The following is a 20,904-nucleotide window of genomic DNA, read 5'->3' as shown; positions in this document are numbered from 1 at the left end:
CACAATGTTGGAACATTCAGGCTGTTCTTTCGGACTTATTTCGTTCTGTATCTTATTTTGCTTCATACAGATGTATGGGTTGATCTGGTTAACAGACCTTCAAAACAAAATGGACGATATTGATATCCTAACCATGCTCACCTCAGCAATATGCCATGATTTGGACCATCCAGGCTATAACAATGCATATCAGGTAATAATATCCTTTGTAACAATGTTTACACAGCACTGTTTTGTATACATATTTGATTATTTATGCAATTTGTGTAATTAATGAATATTTTTCTGATTACATTAATAGTAATGGCAGAAAAGGGCAGAAATTCGCTATCAAATATTTGGATTCCTTCATTACTTGCACATCATGGACTGTTTTCTTATTATTTATTCTCAGACTTTATCCTTAAAGTATACCAAAGTATGTGTCTGGCTTCTTATTGCAGAAACTAGATCAACTTAAATCGTTAAGTTGGGAGTGATAAATAATGGATGAGCACAGCCTTAATTTCATACAGTACCTGTGAGAAACCCTCTGTTTGTACCCCGTAGCCTTCACTGTTGTGTTTGTGCAAATTGGAAAATTACTGTACCCAAGCCACCATGTTATATCGCTGTTTACAATTGGACAATGAAATCCAGGGAGGTCAATAAGCTTAATTTTCCAGTATTTTCATATTTTCCTGCCACAGGCTCAGTATGTAGGTTTTAATTATTCCTGGAAGATCAGAAGGTCCCTTCTCACCTGGCCTCCATGATAGCATTTCTGAGTTTCTCCGGTCTATCATTGTGGGTAATTGATGGACGAAGGGCAGACAAAACCTTACTGCTTGTTGGGTTGTAGGTTGTTGGTGTTGTATCAAAGCTTTCTTTGGTTCAGAGTTTAGCTTTTCATGTTATGGGATTATCACCGTTGGGCCTGTCTCCCAAATGGCTGTTCACTATCAACAATTAAGGTACAAGTCAGCAGTGTGCTAGAATACTCTCCATTTGTCCGAATGAGAACAGCTCCAATGACACACATAGATCAACACTGCCCAGGATGGAACATCGCACTTGATTGACAGCACATCCACGCCCTTGAACATTCATATCCTTCACCATTGATGCATAGTGGCAGTATCATCCCCAAGATAAGCTGCAGCAACTCACCCACACTCCATCAACAGTGCCCTTCAAACCTGGTACCTCTGACTTGGGATTATATCACTGTCATTGACATAAAATCCTGAAGCACCCTCTCTGACAGAACTGTGAGCATATCTTCACCTTGAGGACTATAGCTGTTCTAGCAAGCAGTACAGCACAGTGGTCCAGTGGTTAGCACTGCTGCCTCAAAGTGCCAGGGACCCATGTTTGATTTTAACCTCAGATGAGGTCTATGAGGAGTTTGCACATTCTGCATGGGTTTCCTCTAGATGCTCTAGTTTCCTCCCACAGTTCAAAGATGGGTGGGTTAGGTGAATTAGCCACGCTAAATTGCCCATAGTGTACAAGGGTGTTCAGGTTAGGTGGATTAACCATGGGAAATGCCTGGTTACAGGTGGGAGCTGGGTCTGGGCAGGATGTTTCCTGGGCAGTCATTGTGGACTTGATGGATTGAATAGTGTACTTCCACGCTGTAGGGATTTTATGAGTCGATGATAATTCTAAAACAGCTCACCACCATCTTCTCAAAGGCAATTAGAGACAAACAATGGCCAGGCAATAGCCCACATCTCATGAATGAAGAAATGACAAGAGGAACCCACCTGATATTTGTAATCTCTGATAGACTGGGAAGATTAAAAACAGGATGTGTAAATCAGCTTCACATCAGGAGGAGAAAAGTAATCAGATGTGACTAGTGGTCAATTTTCTTATCTCATAACAGTTCAGGTCTAGGAGGAAGGCACATCTACCTTGCTGACAGTAGAGTGTGAATAGACTTTGGAGCTGTTGGTAATTTGAATTACCAGCAGATTTGAGGCGGTATGCATCTCCTAATGCACTCACATGACAAACACAACATGCTCCTAAAATGGTGCAACTTATTGAGAATGGTAAAGTTGTAGACTGTGCTTAGTGCCAAGATCCAAGTTAAAGCAGCTGCACATCAATGTTACAATAATGATGCTAATCCACTCTGGTCTTTAATGGGAATGTTCTTCAATTGTTCATTTTTTTTTAGGAAAAGACTTTATCTTTGGATGATCCAAATTTTAGATATTTTCTTCCATATCTTCACTCTAAATTTATCTACCTGCTAATCCCAAAAGACGCGTCCTTTGCTACAGCAGAGATAAAACATGGCTGATCAGATCAAGAAGCTGAGAAATTGAGGCATATTTAAAACCTAATGTACTGAACCTAGTTGCTGTGGAACTGGAGGTGCATAGGATTTTACATTTATAGGTTTGTCACCTACTTATTATTTCAACAAGACTTCAAAGCTCATTGGAGTTATTTGTTACCGTCAAGATGTCATTACAAATTAGCAAGGACATTATTTACAAATGGCATACCTTTAGTTAATACGCATGCAAAAAACTTACTTGCATTATACCTGACTACAAGTTTCTTAAAATTATAGTGCCTCTGGTATCTTTAAGTTGGAGATGTGAATTTGGTCCAGTGTACTGTATATTCTTATTTGTTGTAAAAATACCAACCACACAACAAGGATTTGTAAAACAATAATGTGGGTTTTTGTTTGAAGGTAAGATTACACACGGATCATGGTTTCTGGGAAGTTCTGTGAAATAACTCCACAGATGCCAGTACATCATCACCAAGTCATCCTTTCCTTACACTTATGTGGTATTTGATACTGATCCAGTGAGCTCAGAGTTGGCCCTGAGGTTTATATATGTCACTGAGGGCTCCCTGATTGGGCCAGTTTAACAGCCCCCATCAGGGAATTCATATTCTATGAGGTCAACCTGGCTGACCTTATTCCATTCACAGTATCCCTCTCCTTCTAAATCCTGGAACATAACCCAATACTTCTCCTGGGGTGTCTCCGCACCAGTTCGGGGTCCTGTGACTCTGTCTCAGATACTGTATCAGACTGTAGCCTGCCTCTGGAGCCTGGTGTGCCCAGTATTTTCCTGAGGCTTTGCTTGGGACAATCACTCTTGCTCCCCGTAATAATATTCCATCCTCTATAGTGATCTGATCTTGCCAGAGCTAGAAAGTTTACAGTTCTGGTTGTAATGGCCCTTTCATTTCCCACAACACCACAGGCTATTTTAGTTTTGTCAGGACACAATGTTTTTGGGCACGCAGTGTGATATCGTCAGCAATGACCAGAAGGGTATCCAGAAAGTTTGAAATCAGAATGGGCTCTTCTAGTGGTGGTACTACTGGTAGTGTATCCACCAGTGGGAGGTGGCACAAGGCATCCACATTTGCCGCTTGGCCTTATGGATGGTGTTCCAATTTACAATTGTATGTACTCAGAATAAGAGCCCACTTCTGAATTCGACTTGAAGCTGTGGGCGGCATGACCCCATTCCCTTTTAAGTAGCCCTAGCGGGGGTTTGTGGCCCGTTACTTTTACAAGTTATAACTTTGAAGGTATAGGTGGAACTTACTCACACCAAAGCTGACCACCAAACCTTCCTTCTCTATCTGGGCATATTTGCTTTTGGCATCAGCCACGCTCTGGGAAGCATATGTTATCATGAACAAATTCTACCCCAATACCCTACTGGGAAGCATCGCGTATTTGCAGCACATCTCACTTGGGATCGTACTGCATCAATATTTCAGACGACAATAGCTGCTTCTTCATTTCCCTAAAGGCTACATCTCGGCATTTCCAAGGCTGACCCTTTTTCAATAACAGATGTTAGGGTGCCAAGATGGAGGCCAGGTTATTAATGAATTTTCTGTCATAATTCACCAACCCAAGGTAAAACCGAAGCTCTGGTACACAGAGGGAAGCTAGCGCACTTTTGATCGTCCTCACTTTATCCTCCAATGGGTATAACCAGGTCTTATCGATTCTGCAGCCAACGCAGGTCATTTGGGGTGGCTGGAACTCAGATTTTCCCCTCCTAAGGTGTACAACTCCTTTGGAGAAACATTTAGGCACCATGTCTAAGTTCTCTAATTGCTCTTTATTGGTCTTCTTGGTTTTTAGCATATCATCCAGATAAATGGTGATCTAGGGTAGATCTTGTAAAATGTATTCCATTCTCTGCTGGAAAATAGCACAGGCTGATGATACTCCAAAAGGCAGACTCAAATATTGTTACAAACCCTTATGGGCATTAATTGTAGCATAATTCTGGTGATCCTCATTTAACCGGAATTGCAATCATTTGGCCGAAGCTTGGCTTTGTTTTCAGGTTTGCTGGAGGTTGACATTGAATCCCTCTGTTCAGGGTATGTCCTGAATGAGGCTATTCAATTGCCTTCACTCAAGTGGTGTTCCCCAAGCTCAATTGGCCTGTCAAGGTTGTCCACTTCCATTGGAATACCGTGTAAGTCATGAGCTCTACTTGCCTTGTCACATTTCCTAGAATTAGAATTAGGTTTATTGAATTTAAATTAGGTTTATTGTCTAATGACGAAGCCAGTTGTAGTGCCCGAAGTTCAGTTGGGTTTCAGCTAGTAGGCACTTTTGCATGGTCACATCATTAATCTCAAATACCAAACAGTCTCTCAGCATCTCACTTAGGGTTAAATCCAATATCACATGCCTCTGCCACTCGTCTTAACCTCATCAAAAATCCTGATACAAATTCCCCTGGTTCTCAAGCTATTGAGAAGAATTGGTAGCATCTCAGAATTAGAGGAGGCTTGGGTTCATAAATCCATCTTGAAAGGTTTTAGTACCTGGTGGCTCTGGGAAAGTTAGACTCCTAATAACTGAAAGACCTGCGGGCCCACAAGGTGTCAGAGGAATTGCTCATTGCATTTCATCTGCCCCAGCGTCATTTACCTGGAAAAAATAACACATTCCCTCTTCATACTGGGCTCAGTCTTTGACAGGAATAAATAAGTCAAGCTTCCCAAATAACAGAATGATTCCAGAAATGATTACCCCAACTCAAAGACGACTGTTGGAAGCAAAACTCTTCAAAGGCATGTTTTGTTCTTGTTGCTACTGAAATAATTCTATGAAGGCTGATGTGCCATCCATCAAGTCACACTTTATTTACATGTAATTAACACATGACACTGATACAGCCAGCACAGAATTGGCTCCAAGAGTGAGCAGAACCCTTGACACTCCTGTTTATATCTGTCAACCAGGGCCCCCTGATCGAACCAGGTTAAAAACGCCAATCAGGCAACTCATACTCTCAGATGTCCACCTGGCTGACTTCATTACAATCACTACACGATGTTGAAACATCTGACCTGCAGCGCTGCTGTTGTATTCTGTCCATAGAGTGCATGGGATTATTGATCACATCCTGCTGTGTGGTAGGTAGTGATTGACAGTAGTTTAAGATATGCCACTTCGAGTTAGATCTATCTCACATGAAATTTTGAAGTTGTGATTAATGCATTCTGCTGATCAATGTGCACTTTCTCTTTGTTATTGATCGAGTGAGTTTAGTGGAAAACCAAAGATCTGTTCGTTTGCTTTTCCTCAGATCAATGCTCGCACAGAACTGGCTTTGAGATATAACGACATCTCTCCCCTGGAGAACCATCATTGTTCTGTGGCCTTTAAGATCCTGGAAAAGGTAAATTGGCATCAAATCCTAAGAAAGTCATAGGTTAAATGCCAAATTAAATGTATTAGACAAATTGTTAAATTTAAAACATGTTTCAGGACATTATATTCTGTATCTTCCAAATGTGTATCCATATGTTTAAAGGAGAATTTAGGTTGGCTGTAGTTGACCTTCAACAGGCAAAAGTCTACCATTAAGCCATTGACATAGTGATATTTGGTTATTGACAATTACGTATTTCAATCCTCTATATTTGTTTAATGTCGTAATGGTGGGTACAAGCAGAATAGATTCAGTATCACTGCTCTCATGGCGTATTTCTTTCTCCTTGTTCCACTTCATCATTAAATATGGTACTTGGTAAGCATCCACCGGAACCCCATCATTACTTTTTCCTTCGCTGACCATTCATCACATGACCCTGTGCTTGGACCAATTAGGAACAGCACCTGTAAGTTCCCTCGCAAACCACTCACTGTAGTGTCTTTGGAAAAAAGAACATCATTCCTTCACTGTCACTGGCTCGGATTTCTGGAATTCCCTCCTTAACAACATTTGTTGGCTGACCTCGTTATGATCACTACAGTGAGGAAGGCAGACGGGATGCTTGTCTTCATTAGCCAGGGGTTAGAACATAGGAGCAAGGAAGATTCAACGCATCACTCTCCGTCACTTTTGCTACTTGCAATCTGACTCCACTACGAAGGATATATTTCCCTCGCCACCCTTATCTGCCTTCCATGGGGACCACTCCCTCCACGACTCCCTCATCTGCTCCATACTCCTCACTAGCCCCACCACCCCGGCACTTTTCCCTGCAACTGCAGGAAGTGCTTCACCTGCCCTTACACCTCACCCCTCACCTCCATCCCAGGCCCTAAGAAAACCTTCCACATTAAACAGATGTTCACTGCACATCTGCTAATGTGGTCTAATTTATCTGCTGTTCCCGATGTGGCCTCCTCTACATTGGGAAGACCAAGCGGAGGCTTGGAGGTCGCTTTCTGGAGCACCTGTGCTCTGTTCGTGGTGAACGACAACACTTCCCAATCGCGAACCATTTCAACTCCCCCTCCCACTCCCTAGACTTCATGTCCATCCTGGGCCTCCTCCAGTGCCACAACAATGCCACCTGGAAACTGGAGGAACAGTACCTCATATTCTGCATTGGAACCCTACAGCCCAATGGTCTCAATTTGGACTTTACTAGCTTCAAAATATCTCCACCCTTGGCCTCATCCCAAGACCAGCCACCCCCTCCATCCCTGCCTCCTTGACCTGTCCGTCTTCTCTCCCACCTATCCACTCCTCCTACCTCACTAACCAATCCCCATTCCCATTTCCTACCTACACTCACCTCTACTAGCTTCACCCCTCCTTCCTTGACCTGTCTGTCTTCCCTCCCACCTATCTGCTCCACTATCCACCTTCTATCACTGCCACCCCATCCTTATTTATTCCAGACCTCCCCTTCCCCTCCCCCATTTCTGAAGAAGGGTCCAAACCAGAAACGTCAGCTTTCCTGCTCCTCTGATGCTGCTTGGCCTGCTACGTTCCTCCAGCTACAGACCTTGTTATACAGGAGCAAGGAAGCCTTGTTACAACTTTATAAAAATTTGGTTAGGTTACAGATGGAATACTGTGTGCAGTTCTGATCATGACTCTATCAGAAGGATCAATTACAATTTTCAAGGCAGGTAAATATATGTTTGTTATGGAAAGACCAATAGAATTGACATACAGATCAGCCATCATCTAACTGCAGAATGGGCTCTGGTGCTGAACAGCCTTCTCTTGTTCCTATGTTTGCTTCTGTATTGCTAAGTTCTATAAAGTACTCAAGCTCACTTTTTGACAGTAATATCCGACAAATTTCCAGATGTTAAAAAGACAAGTTTTCTATTCTGACTTCCTCAAAGTTGTCCTGTGAATAAAACCTGTCCTGATAATATACAATTAAATATTTCATTAAATTTTACCTTTAAAAAACAAAGTGTGCTTTCCTCTGCATGTTCTTGGGATGTGGACGTCGCTGGCTGGCCCAGCATTTATTGTCGATCCATCCATGGATGATCCATAGCATCCAATCAAAATGGCCTTTCAAAGTATTAATTTAAATTGTTTTGCTTGAATGAAATCATCAAAATGTGCACAGGTATAACTGGCTAGGAAGTAGTGGCCATATAAAGTTGGCTACAAAGCGTGGCTAAGGATAACTTATCCAATTTGTGTGTTCCCCAAAGGGACATCACAAAATTTACCTAATTTGTGATTTCTTTCTAAATACGCATGCTGTACTTTTTTCTCAAATCTGTTGACATATTTATTTTGTGAGCATGTCCAATTGAATGCACCAATTGAACAGCAATTAAATAGGTCAAACTTGCCTTCAATATGTGATATTTAGCATTATTGAGGATTTTACTTAGCTTTTTGTGGACTATCTTGTTTGATTCTAATCATTTCAGGAATCATATCTGTGAATTCAGATATTTTTATTGATGTTTGGGGATCATAATCTGTGATCTGTCTACTTTTATTAGCATTTTGTAAATCTTATCCTGTGATTCCATCCTTTTTTTTGCGCATACTGAAATCAATGGCTTTGCACATAGTTGTTTGACAATGCCAGTGCTATTACTGAGTTGTTTCTTGGTTATAATTGACGATTAACATTTCGTAAATATTTGTTTTATTCCTGGCACCTACAGCCTGAAAACAACATATTCCGAAATTTGACAACAGAACAGTTTAAACGGATTCGAGAAGGAATGATAAAGTAAGCATTAACATTCGCCCTGGGAGATTAGTTTTTTTTGTGAATTATTCATAACATAACCACTGGGTGGCTTGAGGGCTCCTTGCTGATATCATAGAGCACAGCCAAATGAGAAATCTGAAGAATATTATTTTACAATCAAAGCATAAGAAGGTTCATAATTGGCAGTTTCATTTGTACCCTTTTACAAGGGTCTTGTACAGTAGAGTCATAGAGTCACACAGTATGGAAACAGACTCTTCGGTCCAACCTGTCCACACCAACTATGTTCCAAACTAAACTAGTATCATCTGCTTGCACTTGGCCCAAATCCCTCCAAACCATTCCTTTTCACGAGCTTATCCAAATATCTTTCAAATGTTGTAACTGTACTTGCATCCACCATATCCTCTGGCATTTCATTCCACACACAAACCACTCTCTGTGTAAAAAGGTTGTCCCTCATGTCCTTTATAAATCTTTCTCCTCTCACCTTAAAAATACGCTCCCTAGTTTTGAACTCCACCACGTGTTGAAAAGACCCTTGTTGTTCACCTTAACTGCACCCTCATGATTTTATAAACCTCAATAAGATCACCCTTCAACCTCATATGCTCCAGCGAAAATGGTCCAGCCCTTCCACTGTATTTTTATATCTCAAATTCTTCATTTGTGGCAATATCCTGGTAAATCTTTTCTGAATCTTCTCTAGTTTAATAGTATTCTTCTGATAATGGGGCAACTAGAACTGCACACAGTATTCTAGAAGAGGTCCCCCCAATGTTCTGTACAATCTCAACATGAAATTTAAACTCCTGTACTCAAAGATTGAGCAATGAGTCATTGAGCCCTGCATAGAATTTAGCAGATATTCAGGGACTGCAGTCCCCTGGATCCTAGAAACATCATCCCAGTTCTTATCCACAGATCTATCACCAATTTTTTTTTTCAAACAAAAAGTGTCACCAAGTCAGCCCTACCCCTGTGCATTTTCCTGTGTTACTCAGATACAGCAAGCAATTATCCCTGTGGGCTTTCAACCCCAATTCTCTATTGTACTGAACTATTCATGACACATGAGTGATTATGAGAACTGCAGATGCTGGAGAATCCAAGATAACAAAGTGTGGAGCTGGATGAACACAGCAGGCCAAGCAGCATCTCAGGAGCACAAAAGCTGACTTTTCGGGCCTAGACCCTTCATCAGAGAGGATGAAGGGTCTAGGCCCGAAACGTCAGCTTTTGTGCTCCTGAGATGCTGCTTGGCCTGCTGTGTTCATCCAGCTCCACATTTTGTTATTCATGACACATTGTATCTTCTGAGCTCTGTCTCTGTCAGTTTATTGTGCCTAATTACTTCTAGGACTTCTTTATGAATGAATTTGAACTTTTTCTCCAGGATTAAATATCACCAAGACTTAATACCAAAAGTAACGTATGGTCAAGGTGGAACACCATTAACAGATCTGCAGGAAACTGCTATCCTTACCTGGTCTGGCCTACATGTGACTCCAGACCCACAGCAATGTGGTTGACTCTTAAACTGCCCCGTGGGCAATTAAGGATGGGTAATAAATGCTACCTAGCCAGCAATACCCTCATCCTATGTATGAATAAAGAAAAAAAAATCAAACTGAATATTCCATAAAACTCTAAGACGATGAGACATAGGAGCAGTTGCAGGCCATTCAGCCCATTGAGTCTTCTCTGCCATTCATTTAGATCCTGGCTGTTTCTCAATTCCATTTTCCTGCCTTATCCCTTTCTGATTAAAAATTAGTCTATCTCAGCCTAGCACATACTTAATGACCTAGTCTTGACAGGCCTCTGCATTGACGAATTCCAGACATCACTAACTGAGAGGAAAATATTCCTCATCATCTCTGTGTTAAATAGGTGATCCCTTACTGTGAGATTAATCTCTCTGTTGCTGGACTTTCCCAAAGGAGAAACAACCTTTCTGCATCTACTCTGACAAGCCCCGTAAGAACATAGAACATTACAGCGCAGTACAGACCCTTCAGCCCTCGATGTTGCACCGACCCTGTGAACCCAATCTGAAGCCCATCTAACCTACACTAGAGAATCTTATATGTTTCTCATTCTCCTAAAGTCTAATGTACAAGCTCAACCTACTCAACTTCTCATAATTGTCTTCATCTTTAATTAAATAAAAAACTTGTTTCTTTCAAACATCTTCTTCCTGCAACATTTGTACCATGCCAGTTAAATGCCTTGATCAGCAGATAATAGTGAAAGGAAGCATGATATCAAAGGAAAATTGGAAAGAGAGTCCTGCTTGGACAAGTTAGGGTCTAATTCCCATTGCCTCATTCCACAGTCCAAGAAAATGTTCCTGAGCCTTTCTGTGATAATCCAGCCTCTCCTTTGCTGGTATTGCAACATTACTTTACTCTCCCACTGACCAGTAAACTGCTTGTTGGGAAATTGGGAACATTGCAGAGATGGGCTGAGAGGTGGCAGATGGAGTTCAACCTGGATAAATGCGAGGTGATGCATTTTGGAAGGTCGAATTTGAAAGCTGAGTACAGGATTAAGGATAGGATTCTTGGCAGTGTGGAGGAACAGAGGGATCTTGGTGTGCCGATACATAGATCCCTTAAAATGGCTACCCAAGTGGACAGGGTTGTTAAGAAAGCATATGGTGTTTTGGCTTTCATTAACAGGGGGATTGAGTTTAAGAGTCGTGAGATCTTGTTGCAGCTCTATAAAACTTTGGTTAGACCGCACTTGGAATACTGCGTCCAGTTCTGGTCACCCTATTATAGGAAAGATGTGGATGCTTTGAAGAGGGTTCAGAGGAGGTTTACCAGGATGCTGCCTGGACTGGAGGGCTTATCTTATGAAGAGAGGTTGACTGAGCTCGGTCTCTTTTCATTGGAGAAAAGGAGGAGGAGAGGGGACCTAATTGAGGTATACAAGATAATGAGAGGCATAGATAGAGTTGATAGCCAGAGACTATTTCCCAGAGCAGAAATGGCCAGCACGAGGGGTCATAGTTTTAAGCTAGTTGGAGGAAAGTATAGAGGGGATGTCAGAGGCGGGTTCTTTACACAGAGAGTTGTGAGAGCATGGAATGCGTTGCCAGCAGCGGTTGTGGAAGCAAGGTCATTGGGGTCATTTAAGAGACTGCTGGACATGCATATGGTCACAGAAATTTGAGGGTGCATACATGAGGATCAATGGTCGGCACAACATTGTGGGCTGAAGGGCCTGTTCTGTGCTGTACTGTTCTATGTTCTATGTCCTATGTTCTATGTGTTTGTGGCCCTGTGCCCAATTTGTCACTCCTGAACGCCCTGCCGTGCCCTGCAAGGCTGCATGCTGTATGCAGATTCTCAGAACATTTATCTCCATCTCATCACTCAATTACATTTTAAAACTGCTGCATCACATCAGCTGGAAATTGATGCTTATATTATTATTCCCAGGACCTCTCCGTGCCTGTAATTCAGTTGTATCATGGCACTTCTCTGTTCCACATCTTTCATTTTTTCCTTTAACTTTGTTGGTTGAAATTTGATTTTCAAATGCTGTATGTCAGCCCAATTGCATATATATTATTGATATTTTGCCTTGTTTATTCACTGCTGTTTATTGTGTTGTCACCAAACTTGGATTTCTAATTCTTTCAGACAAAGTGAACGCTGCTTGATAGGAACTTAGTAATCTGCCTTGAGAGATGTTGGAAGAAAGCAGAACGGAGACTGCAGAGATGCTGCAAAACTCTTAGTGCTGCACAAAAGCAGCTAAATCACTTCAAATTTCAAATAATAAAAATCATTATTGCCTAATGATTGAAGAACTGTCTTATAAATTGTTATGACCAGGTGAGGAAGGGTAACCAGCTCCCCTCATTTTAACCTCCTCAATTGGCTTCAAAAATAATTAAAATTCATTTCCAATATGAGGCTTTCTCTGTCTTTACTAAAAATGTAACAATGCCCACTGTATCAGTAAGGAAGCAATTACAAGACTTTCTTGTGTAGAGAGAGGATATTCTTTTATCTGCTGATCTTGAGAAAATGTCTTATACTCGAGGGGCACGTAATTAAGGTGAGAGGGGCAAAGTTCAAAGGAGATGTGAGGGGCAAGTTTCTTACATAGAGCGTGGTAGGAATCTGGGACGTGCTGCCAGGGGTGATGGTGGAGGCTGATACGATAGGGACGTTTAAGGAACTTTTAGACAAGCACGTGACTATGCAAGCAGTGGAGAGATGTGGACTAAGGGCTGGCAGAAGAGATTAATTTGGTGTCATGTTTGGCACTACATCATGGCACAACACGAGGGAACGGTTCTGAGGAAGAGTCACTGTAGCCGAAACGTTAACTCTGTTTTTTCCTTCACAGATGCTGCCAGACCTGCTGACTTTTTCCAGCAACTTTGTTTTTGTTCCTGTGTTATGCTGTTCTATGTTCTATGTTCTAAAATATTAATGACATGACATCAATGATACATACATACAGATACAAAAATTAAAAAGGATAAAATCCAGTTCAAAAGGAAGATGAAGAAATACAGTTTGAAAACCTTACAATGTCCTTTGCATGGAAATGTTTAACTTAAGACCATGACTGTTTAATAGATGTCTTGGATCCTCAACAATAACCAACATTTCAGTTGCTCTTTGAGTTTGTGGGGTGCTGATATTTCTTTTTACCCATTTCGGTCATCAAGCACGTTTCCTTCTTGAGTTCTTGAGAATCAGAGAGCTTCTCCAATTTTGCAGTCACAAATCCAACCCCCATCCTGTTCAGCCACAAGCAGCTCTCTGAAATATAAGCTGGTTTACGTATTTTAATGTCTGAGTTCACTTTTTTTAAGTTTGATAAAGCAGATTATGTCTTTTATCTCCAAAATGTGAAACCTGCCATAGAGATGTGATTCAAAATAGGAGATGAGAACCTTTCCATGCCTGCTGGGGTGCACAAGTTTCAATGTCTTTTCACAAAATATTAGTTTCAGTTCAAGACGATTTCATTTATTTCACATTGATTTCCTGAAACTTGACTACCCTGCGTGGTTAAATACTTGCCCTGGATATATTGTGTCAGTGTTATTTTCCCATTTTAAAGTGATTTCAATCCATGAAAGTATCCAGTTATTAAAATAAGATATAGACTTTGAAAATCATTAGTCCATATTTTATCGGTATCACGATAAAGCCAACATGGCTTTAGTGAAAACATGATCTAAGCAAATAGAAACTCCTGTCTGTACATATCTCCATGATAAATTCATTCTTAATACTCTTTGTAATCTGCTAGGTTTATTGGTTGGCAGTGGAGAAACCTTATCTGTTCCTATCACATATCAGAACATCACATACAGCACATGATGTTGCTCGTGGGCAAGGTTCATCTCTGCATTCAGAAATAGGCACCGATGGACATGTATGAGGAGGTACACTTCTGGAGGCCCTTCAACTAATGTCAACTTTATCTTCCTTTAGGTGTGTTCTTGCCACAGACATGACTCGTCATAATGAAATTCTGAATCAGTTCAGATCCATTGTGTCAGTCTTTGATTTTCACAACAAAAACCACAAGGACATTGTGAGTACCAAGTTATTTCAGCCACGCTCTTACAGTTGCTGCCACACAGTCAATCTATTTGCTGCACAGCCTACACTATAGTATCATTATCTGTATTATCCGGGGTGAATATGAGCTCTATATAGAGCCTATTTCCCATGCATATAAGGTGGACAATTAGAAACTGGAACACCGCTGGCCTGTAAACAGGGGATGTGTAAAGCTTATTTAGATGAAGAGGCCTCTTCAAATAGAAATGAATAAGAAAAGCAATTAATCAAAATGATGGAGCAAGAAAAGTGAAGTTTGATTAGTAAACATAAAACAATATGCATTTCTCCATTGTATCCTGGCCTTCAGAAATGTATGAAAACATATACTTTTAGTATAGGAGCATTCCATATGCCTTTGTTTTAAATGAATTTGGGTTCCTTGCAGAAACTCATTTCTCACAATATAATTATCCACCATTCAGGGAAGATTGGGTTATGAGCTTACACAAAGCTCATTAGACTTTGAAAATGATCAAGTTAAACAGCTGATCTGTAATGTAGCTGGAACACACTCACTCCAGCCACACAGCCCATATCTGGACACTGAAGGGAGATCTCAATAAAACATATTATCCATGCTCTGGGCCTTAAGCTCACTATATCATCTCAGACCCCTGAGTCTGGTGTCTTCATGGTACAATATCCAATGCCATTCTCCCCACCATGGAAAATTGTAAAATTAGAAAGGCAAATTGGCCCTTAATGAAAGACGATTGGTACACAGGAATAAGGATGTCTTGATGCAAATATGCAGGGATTTGGTGCAACCACACCTTACATACTATGTAAGTTTTAGTCCCTATATTTAAGGAAATATTTAATTCATACTACATTGGAGGTAGCACAATGAAAGATTAATAAATTGATTCTGGAGATTGAGACCTCATCCGATGATGATATGGTGAGTATATTTGGTTGATATTCTGTGAAGTTTAGAAGAATGAGAGTTACCTTATGAAACGTACAAGATCCCAAAGGGGATTGTCAGGATAAAACTGAAACTCAGCTAGACTCACCACATCAACACAATGGCTAAAAGAGCAGGTCACACGCTAGGAATACTGTGGTGAATAACTCACTTCCTGATTTTCCAAAGCCTGCCCACCATCTACAAGGCACGAGATAGGACTATATGGAATACTCCCCACTTTTCTGGATGGGTGCAGCTCCAATAACACCCAAGAAGCTTGACACCATCAGGAGAAAGTGGCCCGCTTAATTGACACCACCTCTGCAAGCATCCACTTCCTCCATCACTGGGGCTCAGTAGCAGCAGTGTGCCATACACAAGATGAACTGCAGAACTTCACCAAAGTTCCCTAGACAACACCTTACAAATCTACAACCACTTCCAACTGGAATGAAAGGGCCAGCAAATACATGCACCATCACATGCAAGTCTCCCTCCAAGCCACTCACTCCTCCTGACTTGAAAAACTATCATCATTCCTTCACTGTCACTGGATCAACGTCCTGGAATGCCCTCCCTAAGGGCATTGTAGGTCAATAAATAGCACATGGATTGCAGCAGTTTAAGAAGGCAACTCACTACCACCTTCTCAAGGTCAACTTGGGACTGGCAATAAGTGCTGGCTAGTCAGCAATATCCACATTTACTGAGTGGATTAAAAAAACCATGGCTGTTTGGAGGGATGATTTAACATATTTAAGACAGAGATCATATATTGAATCAAGAGCTATATGGAGAGTGGGAAAATATTGCTGAGGCAGAAGATTAGCCTTGATCATATGGAATGGCACAGGAGGCTTGGGCAACTATAGTGATTGCTAGATATAAAGCAGTATTGTGCTGGAGGGGCACAGCAGGCCAGGCAACAGTAGAGAAGCAGGAGAGTTGACATTTCAGTTCGGAAATAACCCAAAATGTCAACTTTCCAGCTCCTCTAATGCTGCCTGGCCTGCTGTGCTCCTCCAGCACAACACTGTGTTATCTCTGACTCCAGCATCATCAATTCTTACTATCTCTAAAATGATTGCTACTATTTCTTGACCAGCTCCTGTTACTCATGTTCTTATAGTCCTATTTCCTCAGCTTGCTTTTCCTCTACCCCTGTGTGGTATGTATGTTGGAGAGGAGGGTTTAACAAAGAATGAGTGTGCCTAACCCCATCAGATGAAAGAGATAGTGAATGGTGAGGAAGCATTTGGCTCTCTGCTGCTTCACAGGGATGCCAAGCTATTGGTTTTGTCTTCAACTGTCCCAGTGATCACACTTCTCCCACAGTTAATTGGAATACTTTCCCAGCAACATTATGGCCTGTTTCTCATGGGGTGGTATGAGGAGCGTTGTGTTATTTTGTGTGGTTCCCTGTGTTTCCCTGTTTTGGCAAAGTGCACACATTTCCCCTGCAACAAATTTGAGGACCTGAGATTCAAATTAGCATTTGAGAATGTTGACTGGTCATCATGTGATAGAAATAATAAAAATGTTGGTAGCACGCTGTTGAATTGGAGGAAGAAATTCACTCCAGTGATGCATATTAGGGGATTTTGCACACAATTTTGATGACAATAGAATTAGTGAGCTCCTGAATCACACTGCAATCTGAAGGTTGGCTTGTATAGCTCTTGATTAATGAAATGGAACATTTTGTTGGTGTCAAAAAAGACAAATAGACAGTAACTGCTATAACTTGTTAAGGATGAGAGAATGAGCACACCAGGCCTCTGTCACATTCTTCTCTATGGCTTGTTTCAGGTTTCCTCCCATGAGCATTCGGCAGGCATTCTGTCCGTCTGAATATTTATCTCCCTGACATTTCTTACCCTTTCCTGCATCTTTCCAATAATCTGCGGCCTTCTTCACAAGCCTCTTTCATTTGAAGCTGTTTTATGAGGTCTTACTTGAGTCCTCCATTATACTACAAATAAACTTAGATTTGTAAAATCTTCATTACTTACTGGCTGCACCACATTTCCAAATATCTCATGTCCTCTCCTCCTGTGAAGTTCTCTTAGGTCACATGTCTATTACATTCACCTACTGGGCATGTAACTGATTTAATGTTGCCATAGATCATTGAGTTAATGCTTGATCTGATTCTTAAGAGGAAGGCCTACTCTGGTTGTATGCCATTGGATTAATGGCCAGTGGGAGTCAGTTAAGTGAATTGATACAATTGTAAATTGCTGACCTAAGGAACAGTGCATGTATCTTCTGATCGGGGGAGGTAAAGCCTTAAAATCTTAATCTAACTTGAGGTTACTTAAAATCTTCCTCTCATGCATCATAGTTTAAGCCAAATAGATTTCTCTTAAACATTTCTTTTACCATGATACAGGTAGTTTTGGGAAGACTGCATCTACAGCATGTACCCAGTTGCATTGTGTTTGTACCAGCCTTCTATCTAGCTAATGCATGTCTCAAATCATGTTCAAGATTTCGACAGTGCCCCATCTTCAGTTATGTTGTTGTAAAGAAAATCGCTTAAGTTACAAGTCCAACTCTTCATTACTTAGTGGCATGGAGATTTGGAGTTATTTTGGTTTCTCCAATATATCAAGGCCCATTTGAAGTTAGGGCACTCAAGAATTCATGAATTGTTCTAAATATAACTTCACAAATGAGCTGCACAATGTTACAATGATGTGTCTTAGTTCCAATTGAGCTGTGTTCAAGTTATATCCTAAAAATTGATGAGCTTTCTTGGCAACACCTTCACATTCACATTATTTTCAATTTATCAATTTTAAATCCATCTGCTGCTCCCTAATTAGCTGATGAATTTTACTTATTTATGGAATAAGATATTGCTCCAAGTAAAAGAAATGTGTTGCAGTAAAGACTGCTTACTTTGTGTCTGTTTTCTTTTCAAAACTTCTGTTTTATGCATATCTGCACCAAGTAAAAGGAGGAAAAATAGGCATTTGTTGCCTGGCTTCTTCTATGAAATTGGCACATTCAGCCATTTGCTCGGCATCTCTTCCACATTTCACCTTCATTGGCATAAACATACAGCATATATTGATATTGTCCATTTTAAACTGTCAGTCAAAATTATGCCCAGTTTTGGGGTTGGGGGGGAAAGATGAAATGTGTAGAATGGAAATAGCTGTTATTTAGAAGGGATATTGATTGGAGATACATAGAAAGAGAAAACTGATTAAAGGAAGTGTTTTCTTTCTAGTTATTTCTCAGTTAATTTACATGATTCCTCCAAGATGCAAGGAGTCCAGACCGGACAGTTGAGGTTCAAGTCCTGTACTTGATTCATCTCTTCCTGTAATGTTCATTTTCAACACTTCTCTGTGCTTTTGGTTTTTTATATATTGGTTCATGGGATGTAGGCATCACTGGCTCAGCCATCATTTATTGCCCATTCCTAATTGATCTTGAGAAGATAGAGGTAAGCTGCCTTCTTAAACAGCTGCTGTTGATGTCATATAGGTACATCTTAACTGTGCTGTTAAGGAGGAAAAAAGTCTAACCCAGCAACACTGAAGGAACATCAATATATTCCTAAATCACGATGGTGAGTGGATTGGAGGGGAACTTGCAAGTGGTAGTATTTTTATGTGTTTGCAGCCTTTGTACTTTCAACTCCTTGAGATTATGAGTTTGGAATGTGTATGGATGTTCTCAGCTCCCATATCAAGCGTGCAAAATCTTTTCTGTCTGGTATAAACAGTAGATGGTCATTTAATGTGCAAAATTTCTAATAAATAAGTTGAAACCAATGCACATATGCAAAATTAAAATGTTTTTTTGTTAATAACTTGAATATTTCAGCTATTTAAGAACATGGATAAGCATATGGATGTACATGGAATAGTGTAGGTTAGATGGGCTTGAGATCGGTATGACAGGTCGGCACAACATCGAGGGCCGAAGGGCCTGTACTGTGCTGTAATGTTCTATGTTCTACGAAGAACATATAGAATTATGTTTGCTGTCCACACATTTAGCTAGCCACACATTTGTCTGTGTACATTGGTAAAAATTGGTTGTGCACATATATATAGATAATTCATTTCTAAGTGTCTTAAAGCCAAATATCTGGAGAAAATAAAGTAGCCTCAATATTTCCACCTGGTTGCTTTGAACAAAGTAAGTTCAGGCTTTTTAATTGCTGTTTGATTACAGCTTACAATGATTATCATAAAAGTAAGCGACATTTCCAATGAAGCTCGACCCTTGGATGTAGCTGAACCTTGGCTGGATTGCTTATTGCAGGAGTTTTTCAATCAGGTAACCTGAAAATGTTAAACACAATAGAACCATTCTGTTAAGGATACTGATACAATGTCTTTCAATGGAAATAGAGTGATGAATGGATACTGACATTTCCAGTACACCCTTTTGCCAGAATTGTCGGATGATCAGAATATTCGTGTTCAAAACCGAATGGATATTAGCAACTCTGTAAGGTTGATTTTCAAGCAGTTCAGTTTCCAAGAAAACAAATGATGTCTGCAAGGATTCGGACTTCTTCAGATAGTGGTAGCAGAAAATAATTCTTTGCTCAGGTCCTCAAATACTTTTTAAGAACATCTGTAGACCAGAGCTGTGGATATTCTAAGTATAAAGAAATAGTCTATTCTGAATCCACTCTTACTCTGGCTTTGGAGTGGCACTGAATAAATGTGTTAGATTAGAAGTAAGGATAAATTAAAATGTCGTAAGAGTTGAGCCCACTGAGGAGCCCAAATGAATTGTCAACTATAATGATCCAGAACCCTTATGTAATTAATGTTGTCAGAAATACAGTTGGAAACTTCATGTTGTCATTCATACTTTTTTTCTGTTGAAAACATAAAGCTGAGCTAGATCCAAGCAATTAACTGTTGTGGATTTGGGATTCCCATGGGAAATTTAATTTTAAAAAGAATGAGCAGCTCCAAAGAGTTGTGCACCTAAATCTTGTGGTATGCTGTGTTCACAGATTCTGTATTAAAATGCATGTTACTGAAAGTCTCTTTGCTGTTAGAATATTGTTGAAATTTTGAAGTGTGTTTGAATCCTTAATTTTCATGTAATTCAGTAGCTTTTAGTATTATATCCCAGTCTCTGCCACCTTTGATGCAAATGGGAGTTTAAATTTGTCTTTGATTGGAAATTAGAAAATAGCTACCTTGTTTGATATATTTAGGATCCTCTATTTAGGATCCTATTTTCAAGCACTGTCTTGATTGTGGTCTGAAGCATTTAACAACACAGATGAATGGTTTAGAGATTGTTATTGCTTTTCTCACTCTTTACCCTGACCTTGCCATGAGATACAATTTATCTGAACTGATTTTGTTCATGCAGCTGATGATTAATTCCAATAATTGCTCACATATAAATTCCAATAGTTAATTTTTTAAAAAATCAGTTTGAAAACTGACATCTGTCAATGATTGAGCAATCCTATAAACAGGTAAGAGGCAAAAATACTGCAGATGCTGGAATCCAAGGTAGACAAGCAGGAGGCTGGAAGAACACAGCAAGCCAGGCAGCTTCTGGAGGAAAGGAGCAGTCAACTTTTTCAGATATTACCCTTCTTCAGGTCTGGTTGTGTGGTTAGGGGGAGCTGAATATAAAGACAGGGGTGGAAGCAGAATGGTGGTGATAGTTGGACACCTGTAGTATAGCTGGTTGATTGATGGGGATGATGAATCTGGTTGGTGGCTGGAAAGGAGGGTCAGAAGGTGGAATGGAAGAGAGGAGGTGGGGCTGGAAAGGGAGCTGGCAGTTGGATGGGAAGGTAATTTGAAATTGGAGAACTCAATGTTGAGTCCTCTGGGCTGTAGGGTGCCCAGGCGGAAGGAGGAGGAAGATGGACATGTCGGCGTGTAAGTGGGGCAGGGAGTTGAAATGGGCGATGACCGAGACTTTAGGTTGGCTGTTATGGGCCAAATGAAG

At 40.5% G+C, this 20,904-nt stretch overlaps 1 protein-coding gene across 1 annotated transcript in view; it reads left to right on the top strand.

Moving 5' to 3' along the window:
- The window catches only part of si:dkey-219c10.4 (high affinity cGMP-specific 3',5'-cyclic phosphodiesterase 9A), a 100,175-nt gene that overhangs the window by 71,441 nt on the left and 7,830 nt on the right, over positions 1–20,904 (top strand). The window contains exons 8-12 of the mRNA XM_048535131.2: positions 71–193; positions 5,589–5,681; positions 8,384–8,451; positions 13,905–14,007; positions 19,144–19,248. Of these exons, the coding sequence (XP_048391088.1) occupies positions 71–193; positions 5,589–5,681; positions 8,384–8,451; positions 13,905–14,007; positions 19,144–19,248 (492 nt within the window). The remainder of the gene's footprint in view (positions 1–70; positions 194–5,588; positions 5,682–8,383; positions 8,452–13,904; positions 14,008–19,143; positions 19,249–20,904) is intronic.

Source organism: Stegostoma tigrinum, chromosome 7, assembly GCF_030684315.1.
Source record: "Stegostoma tigrinum isolate sSteTig4 chromosome 7, sSteTig4.hap1, whole genome shotgun sequence".
Taxonomy (NCBI): domain Eukaryota; kingdom Metazoa; phylum Chordata; class Chondrichthyes; order Orectolobiformes; family Stegostomatidae; genus Stegostoma; species Stegostoma tigrinum.
The sequence above is the reverse complement of the archived record's forward strand: the minus strand, read 5'-3'. Positions and strand labels throughout refer to the sequence as shown.